Here is a 13,826-nt window from a genome sequence, read left to right on the forward strand (position 1 = left end):
CTAATCTCGAAAGATTCAATAATCTCGAAAGATTCACAGTGAAAGATCCTTATCTTTCAAGATAAATCCTTATCTTTCGAAGAGTAACAGTAGCTCGAACGATGTATCCTTCGAAAAGATTCCAAGAACGAAAGATAATGCCTTGACTTCGAAAGACTCCTCGAAAGATGCTTATCTATCGAGCTGTCTTTGATTGAAAGATGGTCTTTCGATGTCGAAGGATATCTTTCGAATGCTTCTGACACACTGACACGAAGTTGACGGGTAGGTGGGAAAGGTGATGGGTTGGTGCACAACTTTCGGCAGAAGGTATATGCAGACACAACTTTTCACCAACTTTTTGACTTTCAAATAAAATTTCCCAAAATGGCAAACCTTATCCAGAAGGTCCGGTCACCGGAACACACCGGAGATATGGCCGGAAAACACCAAGTTACTTAAAAACAGATTTTTAAGTTACCCAACCCAACCTTGAACACTCCCAAAAGGTTTAGAACTCGTTTTTCAGTTTAAAAATGCAAGAAAACCACCAAAAACGGGTGCTAAACGAAGTGTCCAAACACACCAAGAACTTGAACAAACCTGGTTTTAAACAAGGTAATAGTAGGTCCCTCTCGGAGGATGACGAACCTAAACCTTGTTATACAAACCCACTAGCGAGTGCGGAATCCAAGCTAGCAAGCAAACCGAGATGAAACAAGTATAAACACAAACACACAAGGTTCACCGATTAACACCACTGTATTAATACGTATGAAGGTTCCGGTTACAAGCACAATGTTTACAAATCAGTTTTGTAAACTCTCACTATGTGTGTGTGTGTTTCGGACAGAATGCTCTCAACTCTCAAACTCTCTATGTGTGCATCTGCCTTTCAACATACACTGCATGGGTATATATACCCATACACAGCAGGTCTGACCGAAGGATCCGATAGATGTCACGAAGGATCATCTATCGATGTTGAACCAGTCGAAGGATCAGGAATACTGATCGAAAGATCATCTTTCGATTAGGCTTCCATCGAAGGGTTCACAGTGACCTCGAAGTACTATCTATCGAGGTCCACCCATCGAAGGTTCAACTTTCGAGCTCATCGAAGGATCTAACTATCCTTCGATGAGATATCCTTCGAACCAGACATGTTACATTCATAAACAAACTGTTTGGCCAAGTCAAACTAGGAGGATAGTTGACTTGGTCAAACTTACAAGCCTAACATAGACATCGTTTTACATCGAGACTGGATACAGACAAAGTACAGACACAAGTGCACCAACATGTACAAATGGGGATAAGTTCAAGACCAATACCAGTGTTCATAGGAAATAATAAAAGGGTAAATCTGTTAGATCATTATATGATAGTCAAAAGGGAAGGAGGTCACCGTACTGTAACATTCAACAACCTATGGGGAATGGTCTCTAAAGACATGGGGCATGATTATGAAGATGGAGAACACATGAGGATAGCATATGCCATGTATCTAGATGTTCTTATATACTACTATAAGTTCAAATCTGTTCAAGAAAATGTCCGATATGATAGTTCACATGGAGTAACAAGGAATGAAGATATAGCTGCCGAAGGAGGAAGAAGAACAGTTAGCACAGGATGTATACCAGATGACGAAAGGGAACATTATGCACTCTTCGCAGGAAATGATTGGAGAGGAATGAAAAAGACGCAGAAGCGGCGAAGATTTGATTTCCGGCAAGCTGAGAAGGCAGAGAACGAGGCCAATCGAAGTGTGTTATCAAACTCCCATGGATATAATCCAGTTTAAGGGGGAGTATTAGAAATAAGTAAACTCGATTATATATCTTAGTTTATACTTATGTTATCTAACTGTAAACTTATTATTTATGTGTGTATTATGTAAATAATCGAAGAGGCATGTGTCATATGTGACAACGGTTCGAATGGCAGTTATTGGCGCCAAATCCTAACTGCCGGAAATAACCGTCAACCGCCATCTTCATGTCTGTATATATATACTTTACCGACAGTTTTGTTCGGTACCAAGATATTCATAATATCCATTTCAGTTTCGTTTCCATTATGTCGTGTGTGTGTGTCTGTTATCGTGCACTTGATCAAGGATAATATAGAACCCACTTCCAATCCTTGCAGATTCAATTCCGATGTTAATGATTATCAGACAAATGATAATCCTCCGCTGCCAACAATAACAAGATAGATTTCCCGCCATTTCAAGATAGTCAGTTGAGAGTAACAAACGCAAGTTATCCATTTTTTGTATTATTTAGTTTTCAAGTTACCAGAACCAGAACAAGCTGATAAATGTTTGTTACCTGCCTCAGTCACACTAATCATAATAAAAGTACGCTACAAATTATGGAATGCCTGCGTTAAAATCGTATCATGGAACCTTTATGAACTTCCATAAAGTTTTTGTGTATCAATTTTGTTTTTGTTTTATATTTCCAAAGCTCACTCAAGGTTCTATTACCAGCCTATGCGTTCACTGTCATGTGTTTATGTGGACCCAAAACAGTAATTAATCCATGAGCACCAACAAGTTTATTAGGCAGGACACTTTCTTTGACGGTGGTATTTATATAATTGGAGTTTCAAGCAGCAGAAACATTCAAACGGACACTGTATTGTCTACCAAGGTTATGACTTACACATGTGTAGCCATGGCCTTTTTTAAAACATGACTGGATGTGGAATAGGTAGAAATGTTTGCTGATAGATCGGATTATAGGGTTGAGTCAAACTATAAGAGCATGCAATTCTGGTTGTAAGTATCCCCTTTAGCTTTTATAACTGGCTACTAAGTATTAGAAGAAACGATTAAACTTAATTTATGATATGTATATGTACTTATGTTTGTGATAGCTAGAACTCGGATCATAGTGAAAAGTTATGGTGGATATTATAAGCGGGTAATTCAAAACTGCCAATGACAGTTTTCCCGCTTGAATTAACCGCCAAGTTTGTCAAGTATATAAATGTAAGGACCGGCAACATTAACCGGCACCAAGACACTCAATTCTCTTCGATAATTGTCTGTCCATTCGTTCGTTATTGTTTGTTAAATATGTCAAGTATGTCCGCTGCCAACAGACGTTTGAATCATCTAAATGATGATGATGTTCTGATCAAACCATGTTCAACCCCAACATGTGGTATTAGAGCCACGGTGACAACCCTTCCATGCCAACACTGCCAAGATGAAGAAACCAGACTGCAAACGAAAATTCATCGGACAAAATTGTGTTATTACTGTCATCGCCCAGGCCACTTCATATACGACTGCAAATCAAAGGAGAATGATGAAAACACACAACTTATCTCTCAAGCGGTAAATGCAGGGATACGAAAACAAAGAGAATCGGTAGAAGAAAGGAACGAGATGATTGTGACTGGATCAGAGGGCGGAACGTGGGGAGACATATGGTATGTTAGTCTTTCATTTACACAACACTATGCCGGTAATCTAAATGTTTTCAAGCGTATCAAACATTTAGTGGGGGTTGAAACCAACTCGGGGGAAAACGATTTCTTGTTTATGCGGGGCATAGGGGTTGTAGAAGTCAAGTCCAATAATGAAAAGTTGTTGATTCAGGGTGTCTTATACACACCGGAATTAGATAGAAATGTACTCAGTCTAAATCAGTTAACAATGCAAGGCTTTACGGTTAAAAAGGATGGTGATACTTGCAAAATATTTCCTATGTTCTCATCCCCTATCAAGAACACTGTCAATGAAATAACGGGACTGTCGAAGGAAGATGAATTAGGCCTAAAAGAAAAACAAAAGGTGATAAGGTTAAATGATGTGAATGAAAAATATAAAGAGGAATACCTTAATTCCTATTTTGAAGATTTACACATTTCCTCCGATGAAACGGATTGGAGTGTTATGATCATAAGGGCTTTGGAATTCAATGATTTCAAAGATTGTGTGAATCTGTTAAATATGTTAGAGGATGGCAAGTTTGTGTTCCATTACAAGTACGAATTAGAAAAGAAATTCGACGAAATGGTGTCTTGGTTTGTTATAACTTTCCTGGGCATAACAACTAGGCCAATACCTCCGGTGATGACGGAGAACAGGAAAGTTGATTTGCTGAGTCTGTACATGATTGTGGAACGGGATGGTGGTTACAACAGTGTAACCGAAGATAATCTCTGGCCGATTATCGCTAAAGACATGGGCTTTGAATACAAGGATGGTGAATACATGCGGACCGTTTATGCCATGTATTTAGATATCCTAGTGTATTATTATACGTTTAAAGATGTGCAGACAAGAGCCAACGAATCAGAAAGAATGAAGGAAAGGGAAGATGTACCTGAATGCAGTCTCGGAAGGAGCACAAGTGCTGAAGAAATCAAGAAGGCAACTGAAATGGAATCGTATGCACTGTATGCTGAAAACAGTTGGGAAGGAGCATGGAATGCACACAAGAAAAGAAGAAAATTCAATTTTGATCATGCAAGAAAAGCTGTTGAAGAAGCAAATGCAAGCGTTCTCAAGGGTGTTACTAAACGTAATTAAGTTTAGGGGGAAGTATTAGAAGAAACGATTAAACTTAATTTATGATATGTATATGTACTTATGTTTGTGATAGCTAGAACTCGGATCATAGTGATAAGTTATGGTGGATATTATAAGCGGGTAATTCAAAACTGCCAATGACAGTTTTCCCGCTTGAATTAACCGCCAAGTTTGTCAAGTATATAAATGTAAGGACCGGCAACATTAACCGGCACGAAGACACTCAATTCTCTTCGATAATTGTCTGTCCATTCGTTCGTTATTGTTTGTTAAATATGTCAAGTATGTCCGCTGCAAACAGACGTTTGAATCATCTAAATGATGATGATGTTCTGATCAAACCATGTTCAACCCCAACACTAAGTAGCTTTATTTGTGTACTAAACCACCTCTTATAACAATTAGTATATCATGAACTCAAAATAATATCCAATTAATCTGGAACAACGATCTAACTTTACAACTACAATAGCTCACTACTGTCTTGTTGTTTACAAAACTTTGTCGATCTACACAAGTCAAAATGCTCCAAAACGAGAAGCGAGATCGGTGAATACGTCTTCACTACATGGTATGGTGATCCCGCCCATGGGATGGTTGTATCCAAACTCTTGTTCTGACTGATACAGTAACTCTTGAAATCTAGGCTCACTTAATATTGATACAGGGACTACAAACCGCTTCTTCTCTTGTTCCCCAACATAAATGGCAAAATAGCCTTTGGGGATATCCATAGATGCGGGAGTACTGCCACCATTAGAGGGGGATCGTTTGAGAATTTGTCTTGCTTGAATGATACGAGGCATACGGATGGCCATGTTTTCAAGGAAGCTAGAGGATGTTCACTGTAAAGTGTTGTTGAAGGAAGGAAAAAAATTCAAAGAATCGCTTCTTTCTGAATGAATATGTAGATTAATTTCTAGGAAGATGTGGTCGTATTAGGCATGTAGAAGGGTATATATAAGAAGGCATACCAAGGTACTTAATAGTCTGGGACATATGAACAAGAAAACAAATGCACAGGTATCATATCTTCTAGAATTGTATTATAGAAGATAAGTGGATACCAATCTTTGGGAGAAATCCAAACACGAGACATACATGAAAAGCTATAGGGCCTGATTTTATATGGCAGTAAATTGTGAAGATTAGGACCAAGGTCACATGCTTTTGTCTTGATGATGGAGTCCACTATTAACACTTGTAGGACAACGTGTTTTCCAACCAAATTACCTATTGCGGATATGGTTTATCCAGTTTGGTACTAAAAAACCATCTCGGATTCATCCTTCGATAGCTTTAACTCATTACTGAGTAGTTTAAAAAATATATATATATAACAAGATAGATTTCCGGCCATTTCAAGATAGCCAGTTGAGAGTAACAAACGCAAATTATCCACTTCTTGTATTATTTAGTTTTCAAGTTACCAGAACCAGAACCAGCTGATAAATGTTTGTTACCCGCCTCAGTCACACTAATCATAATAAAAGTACGCTACAAATTATGGAATGCCTGCGTTAAAATCTTATCATGGAACCTTTATGAACTTCCATAAAGTTTTTGTGTATCAATTTTGTTTTTGTTTTATATTTCCAAAGCTCATTCAAGGTTCTATTACCAGCCTATGCGTTCACTGTCATGTGTTTATGTGGACCCAAAACAGTAATTAATCCATGAGCACCAACAAGTTTATTAGGCAGGATACTTTCTTTGACGGTGGTATTTATATAGTTGGAGTTTCAAGCAGCAGAAACATTCAAACGGACACTGTATTGTCTACCAAGGTTATGACTTACACATGTGTAGCCATGGCCTTTTTTAAAACATGACTGGATGTGGAATAGGTAGAAATGTTTGCTGATAGATCGGATTATAGGGTTGAGTCAAACTATAAGAGCATGCAATTCTGGTTGTAAGTATCCCCTTTAGCTTTTATAACTGGCTACTAAGTAGCTTTATTTGTGTAGTAAACCACCTCTTATAACAATTAGTATATCATGAACTCAAAATAATATCCAATTAATCTGGAACAACGATCTAACTTTACAACTACAATAGCTCACTATTGTCTTGTTGTTTACAAAACTTTGTCGATCTACACAAGTCAAAATGCTCCAAAACGAGAAGCGAGATCGGTGAATACGTCTTCACTACATGGTATCGTGATCCCGCCCATGGGATGGTTGTATCCAAACTCTTGTTCTGACTGATACAGTAACTCTTGAAATCTAGGCTCGCTTAATATTGATACAGGGACTCCAAACCGCTTCTTCTCTTGTTCCCCAACATAAATGGCAAAATAGCCTTTGGGGATATCCATAGATGCGGGAGTACTGCCACCATTAGAGGGGGATCGTTTGAGAATTTGTCTTGCTTGAATGATACGAGGCATACGGATGGCCATGTTTTCAAGGAAGCTAGAGGATGTTCACTGTAAAGTGTTGTTGAAGGAAGGAAAAAAATTCAAAGAATCGCTTCTTTCTGAATGAATATGTAGATTAATTTCTAGGAAGATGTGGTTGTATTAGGCATGTAGAAGGGTATATATAAGAAGGCATACCAAGGTACTTAATAGTCTGGGACATATGAACAAGAAAACAAATGCACAGGTATCATATCTTCTAGAATTGTATTTTAGAAGATAAGTGGATACCAATCTTTGGGAGAAATCCAAACACGAGACATACATGAAAAGCTATAGGGCCTGATTTTATATGGCAGTAAATTGTGAAGATTAGGACCAAGGTCACATGCTTTTGTCTTGATGATGGAGTCCACTATTAACACTTGTAGGACAACGTGTTTTCCAACCAAATTACCTATTGCGGATATGGTTTATCCAGTTTGGTACTAAAAAACCATCTCGGATTCATCCTTCGATAGCTTTAACTCATTACTGAGTAGTTTAAAAAATATATATATAACAAGATAGATTTCCCGCCATTTCAAGATAGCCAGTTGAGAGTAACAAACGCAAATTATCCATTTCTTGTATTATTTAGTTTTCAAGTTACCAGAACCAGAACCAGCTGATAAATGTTTGTTACCCGCCTCAGTCACACTAATCATAATAAAAGTACGCTACAAATTATGAAATGCCTGCGTTAAAATCGTATCATGGAACCTTTATGAACTTCCATAAAGTTTTTGTGTATCAATTTTGTTTTTGTTTTATATTTCCAAAGCTCATTCAAGGTTCTATTACCAGACTATGCGTTCTGTTAGAAATATCAAATTATTAAACTTAGTTATGTTATTTCATTATTAGAACCGTTATGTTATGATATGTACTCGTTATGTAAGATAGGATGATATGCGGATCAACGATAAGCGGGTGATCAAACCGTCAAGGCAGTTACCCGCCTAAATTAACCGCCAAATTGTATGTTTAAATATTGTTTTACCGGGAACTACTCCGGGTTACCAAGACAATTTCATATGCCATAGAATTGTCCTTTCAATCCTTCATTTTCTCGTTTTTCAACTCAATTTCCTAGTTGCTGTTTGATATTCATTAAAATGTCTGTTTTCCATTCGATCAATTCCGCTGCAAGTGATATTGGAAATCCAGTTGTTCACCACAATGTTAATTCGGATTTCCAACATAGTGGTATCAGAGCGCATGGTTAGAAAACGAAGAATTAGGATCAGAATTTCAGGATCCTGGGAAGATACGGACGATGAAGATGAAAAACAAACACGGGAAGAGGCGAGAAACAAATAGCGATTCAGATTATATGAGTCCCCGATTACACGCGATTGCAATCTTGAAACAAGAGATTGCAATAATGGAATTGCAATACGAAATTGCATTAATGGAATACGAATCGGGACGTCACGAAGATAACGGAGATGCAGGCGAAGTAATGACACGGAGAGAAGAAGCCGATTTCGAAAGAGAAGTTTTGGCCTGTGAAGATGTTCAAAAACTGAACGGTAAGATGCAGGAAAACAGGGGATATGAAGACGGACAAGAATCTAATCCCGATCGCACGAATTCGCGATCACGAATGGTTACAAGAATGAAGCGAGAGATTCTAATGAAATTAGAACGCGAGATCGAGTTACTGGAACGAGAGACGGAAGAGAGACAAGAAGAAACAACCGAAATAGAAATGGGAGATTTCAATTCTCATGGTGATGTAAACAAGGAAGATCACCGAAATAAAGATATGAAAGAAAAGGAGATGTTCCATGATCAGAACAGAGAAATGGAACGAGAACGGGAATGGTTGGAGATCGGAGAATTGCGATCAGAATTAAGCGATCCCGGGGACAACCGGATGAAGAACAAGAACCGAGATATCGAGAAAGGGACGAAGGATGAAGATATGAAAGGAATTGAAATAGAGGATCATCAAAATAGAGGAACATCAGACGTTAAAATGAAGAAGAGAAGGATGCAGAAAAGGCGGGAACAAAGAGGAAAGAAAGGATATCCAGAGTTAGTGACGGCATTAAGTGACAAGAGAAGAAAGATAGCGACAGAACGATTTAGCGACACTGAAGTGGCATTAACGACAATTAAAAGACTTTCTGTGACAAAATGGGAAATGAGCAATAACATTAAATGAAGAAGAGAAGGATGCAGAAAAGGCGGGAACAAAGAGGAAAGAAAGGATATCCAGAGTTAGTGACGGCAGTAAGTGACAAGAGAAGAAAGATAGCGACAGAACGATTTAGCGACACTGAAGTGGCATTAACGACAATTAAAAGACTTTCTGTGACAAAATGGGAAATGAGCAATAACATTACCGTACACGGCATCACAAAACAATTCATGTTAGATTCATGGACGCATTATGATAAATTCAAAGAGAAGGTATGTTATCATCGACGCAGAGAGACGGTGAAGAACGATGATGTTTCAAGACAAAGCCGGAGTCAAGGTGACAAACGAGAAGTTGTTGCAGGTCAAATGGAGAGAAACTCAAGTGGTGGCTGCGTTACCAAACAAGAAGGAATGGAAAAGCTGCAGAAAAAGGAGACGTTTCGACGAAGAACAAGCAGCAACAGCTTTGGACGAAGCCAACAAAAGTATTCTCAAGCACTCTCTAAAACTGAATTAAGTTTAGGGGAGTGTGTTGGAATATTAAACTTAATTTCGTTAGTTTATTATGTATTAAGTATCATTAGGATAATTAAACTTATGTCTATATGTATAAGTGGCAATAATTATCGGGGGGTTACGTCGGTACAGTGACACCGTTTCATAACCACCGCATAACCGTATTATGTCTGATGTATATATACACATTGCCGGGAAACTTCTCTCGGCACCAAGATATTCATAATATCCATTCAGTTATTCTATTCTCTGTACGTTCATATCAAACACACACGAATACGATGATGATGATGTTATCGATGATAGAAGTATCACCGACTTCCGCTGTCCGGATTTCTAACAAGTGGTATCAGAGCCACTCATGGAAAACAAACCGAAATCAATGAAACCTCTACCACTCTTCCTTGTCAACATTGCACCGATGAAATTAATGAAAGGAACAAGCGAATTCCTCGTGTTCGCCTCTGTTATTATTGTCACTTACCAGGCCATCAGATTTACAACTGTATGGCAAAAGATAATGACGAAACATCCCAACTGTTAAAACAGGCTATCAATGTTGGGATCAGACGGAAGGAAGAAGATGTTCACTGCAAAGATGAGATGATTGTCACCGGCACTGATGGCGGACAATGGGCAGGAATATGGTATGTTAATCCGACGTTCAATCATCATTTTTCTGGCAATATAAATGTTTTCAAAAGGGTGAAACACATGATGGGTGTAGAGACAAGATCGGGTATGAACAATTTTTTGTTTATAAGAGGAGTAGGGTCGGTTGATTTGAAAACAGGGAATGAAACGCTGAACATTCAAAGTGTATATTATTCACCGGAAATTGATCGTAATGTCTTAAGCCTTGATCAACTTACATTACAAGGTTTTACGGTCAAAAGATCCGGTGATAAATGTAAGATATATCCCATGTTTTCAACCCCGGTAATAAACTCAATAAACGATAAAACTGGTTTAACGAAGGAGGAAGAATTGAGTGCAAATGAGAAACGAAGATTGCAGGAACTGGGAACTGTCGACGAACAATTCAAAGCAGAATATCTGAATTCTTATTTTGAGACACTAAATGTTTCGGATGAGAATGAAATTGACTGGAATCTACTTATCTTGAAGGCATTAGAATTTAATGAATTTGCAGATTGCAAAGCATTAATAGATATGCTAGATGATAGGGAATATGTTTTCAAGTACAAATTAGATCTACAAAAGAAATTTGAAGAAATGGTTCGTTGGTTCTTGAGTGTATACATGGGAGTAACGTCCAGGCCAATCCCTCCTTATTCTCCGAACCAAAAGAAGATTGACTTGTTAAGTTTGTTTATCTTGGTCATAAGAGACGGAGGATACCGAGAGATTACTACTGACAACACATGGCCGATTATCGCTAAAGACTTAGGATTTGAATATCAAGATGGAGACTACATAAGGATCATATACGCCATGTATCTCGACGTTCTGGAATATTACTATAAGTTCAAGTCAGTCCAAGAGGAAGTTCATGTAAAGGAAATGATGAATGATGAAGCAGATATCAAAGGGGGTCATCACAGGAGAACTAAAAGTGCAGAAGATGCAGCAGTTCATGATCAAGGCAATGGTGATGCAACACAATATGCACTATTTACTCGGAAGGGCAGTGTAGATGACTGGAATGCTCACAAGAAGAGGAAACGTTTTAACTTTGATCACGTCAGGAAGGCTGTGGATGATGCTAATCGCAGCGTCATGGAACACAGTTATAACATAACCAAAGTTTAAGGGGGTTGTGTTAGAAATATCAAATTATTAAACTTAGTTATGTTATTTCATTATTAGAACCGTTATGTTATGATATGTACTCGTTATGTAAGATAGGATGATATGCGGATCAACGATAAGCGGGTGATCAAACCGTCAAGGCAGTTACCCGCCTAAATTAACCGCCAAATTGTATGTTTAAATATTGTTTTACCGGGAACTACTCCGGGTTACCAAGACAATTTCATATGCCATAGAATTGTCCTTTGAATCCTTCATTTTCTCGTTTGTAAACTCAATTTCCTAGTTGCTGTTTGATATTCATTAAAATGTCTGTTTTCCATTCGATCAATTCCGCTGCAAGTGATATTGGAAATCCAGTTATTCACCACAATGTTAATTCGGATTTCCAACACGTTCACTGTCATGTGTTTATGTGGACCCAAAACAGTAACTAATCCATGAGCACCAACAAGTTTATTAGGCAGGACACTTTCTTTGACGGTGGTAATTTATATAATTGGAATTTCAAGCAGCAGAAACATTCAAACGGACACTGTATTGTCTACCAAGGTTATGACTTACACATGTGTAGCCATGGCCTTTTTTAAAACATGACTGGATGTGGAATAGGTAGAAATGTTTGCTGATAGATCGGATTATAGGGTTGAGTCAAACTATAAGAGCATGCAATTCTGGTTGTAAGTATCCCCTTTAGCTTTTATAACTGGCTACAAAGTAGCTTTATTTGTGTACTAAACCACCTCTTGTAACAATTAGTACATCATGAACTCAAAATAATATCCAATTAATCTGGAACAACGATCTAACTTTACAACTTCAATAGCTCACTACTGTCTTGTTGTTTACAAAGCTTTGTCGATCTACACAAGGCAAAATGCTCCAAAACCAGAAGCGAGATCGGTGAATACGTCTTCACTACATGGTATCGTGATCCCGCCCATGGGACGGTTGTATCCAAACTCTTGTTCTGACTGATACAGTAACTCTTGAAATCTAGGCTCGCTTAATATTGATACAGGGACTACAAACCGCTTCTTCTCTTGTTCCCCAACATAAATGTTGGTGCACTTGTGTCTGTACTTTGTCTGTATCTTGTCGATATAAAACGATGTCTTCCGTTAGTCTTGTAAGTTTGACCAAGTCAACCATCCTCCTGGTTTGACTTGGCCAAACAGTTAGTTCATGAATGTAACATGTCTGTGCCGAAGGATGTCTCATCGAAGGATAGTTTAGATCCTTCGATGAGCTCGAAAGATGAACCTTCGATGGATGATTGATGGACCTCGATAGATCATCCTTCGAGGTTTATGTGGATCCTTCGACATCTTTCACATCGATAGATAATCCTTCGATACATCTATCGGATCCTTCGGACAGACAATTTGTGACGGGTATAAATACCCATGTAGTGTGTTCACTTCACTTTAGACACGCAGAGACAGAAAGATAGACTCGAGAGATAGAGAGAACATTCTGTCTAGAACACACACACACTGTTAGAGAGTTTACAAAACAGATTTGTAAACATTGAGCTTGTAACCGAACCTTCATACGTATTAATACAAGTGGTGTTAATCGGTGAATATTGTGTGTCTTGTGTTTGTGCTTGTTTCATCTCGGTTTGCACTCTAGCTTGGATTCCGCACTTGCTAGTGTGTTAACACAACAAGGATAAGGTTTAACCTCAACCTCCGAGGGACCTACAAGTAGTATCAGAGTCGTGGCTCTTTTCCTTGTTAAAAACCGGGTTTGTACAAGACTTTGGAGTGTTTGTTTAGCACCCGTTTTTAGTGTTTTTCTTGGATTTTTTAAACATAAAAACGTGTTCTAAACTAACCGGGTGTGTTAAGGAACGGGTTGGGTAACTTAAAACTTGTTTTTAAGAAACTTGGTAATTTCCGGCCATATTTCCGGCTTGCTCCGGTGACCGGATTTTCTGGATAAGGCTTTCCTTTTACGGAATATTTTATTTGTCAAATCCTGTTTGGTGAAAAGGTAGGGTCTGACCATACCTTTCTGCCGAAAGATTTCTACCAACCCCAACTTTGTGTCAGCTGTGTCAGTCCCATTCGAAAGATATCCTTCGAAGTCGAAAGATTATCTTTCGATCAAAGGAGGTTCGACAGATAACCATCCTTCGAACATCTTTCGAAGTCTGTGATCTATCTTTCGAACCAAGGAATCTATTCGAAGGATATATATATATTCGAAAGATAAGGACCTTTAAATTTTGAATCTTTCGAAATAATTGCTCGAAAGATAAGGATCTTTCAATTGTGAATCTTCGAAATCATTGTTCGAAAGATAAGGATCTGTCAATTGTGAATCTTTCGAAGTAGTTGTTCGAAACTCAACAGTGATCTTTCGAACACTGTTGATCCTTCGAACAAATTGTATCTTTCGATTCTTGTCTGTTTGAATTTAACAAGTTTGTGTTTGTTAAGGTCT

General features: G+C 38.2%; 1 protein-coding gene across 1 annotated transcript; it reads right to left on the reverse strand.

Moving 5' to 3' along the window:
• Positions 1–4,904: 4,904 nt before the first annotated feature.
• Positions 4,905–5,575, reverse strand: LOC110921867 (auxin-responsive protein SAUR20). Its single transcript, XM_022166190.2, has one exon. It carries the CDS (start codon positions 5,347–5,349, stop codon positions 5,050–5,052), a length of 300 nt encoding a protein of 99 aa, XP_022021882.1. The 5' UTR covers positions 5,350–5,575; the 3' UTR covers positions 4,905–5,049.
• Positions 5,576–13,826: the final 8,251 nt, after the last annotated feature.

Source organism: Helianthus annuus, chromosome 17 (genome assembly GCF_002127325.2).
Source record: "Helianthus annuus cultivar XRQ/B chromosome 17, HanXRQr2.0-SUNRISE, whole genome shotgun sequence".
Classification (NCBI taxonomy): Eukaryota; Viridiplantae; Streptophyta; class Magnoliopsida; order Asterales; family Asteraceae; genus Helianthus; species Helianthus annuus.

Bases quoted from the DNA above. Each gene is read 5' to 3' on its own strand.
- LOC110921867 (XM_022166190.2), bottom strand. From the start codon at position 5,349: ATGGCCATCCGTATGCCTCGTATCATTCAAGCAAGACAAATTCTCAAA.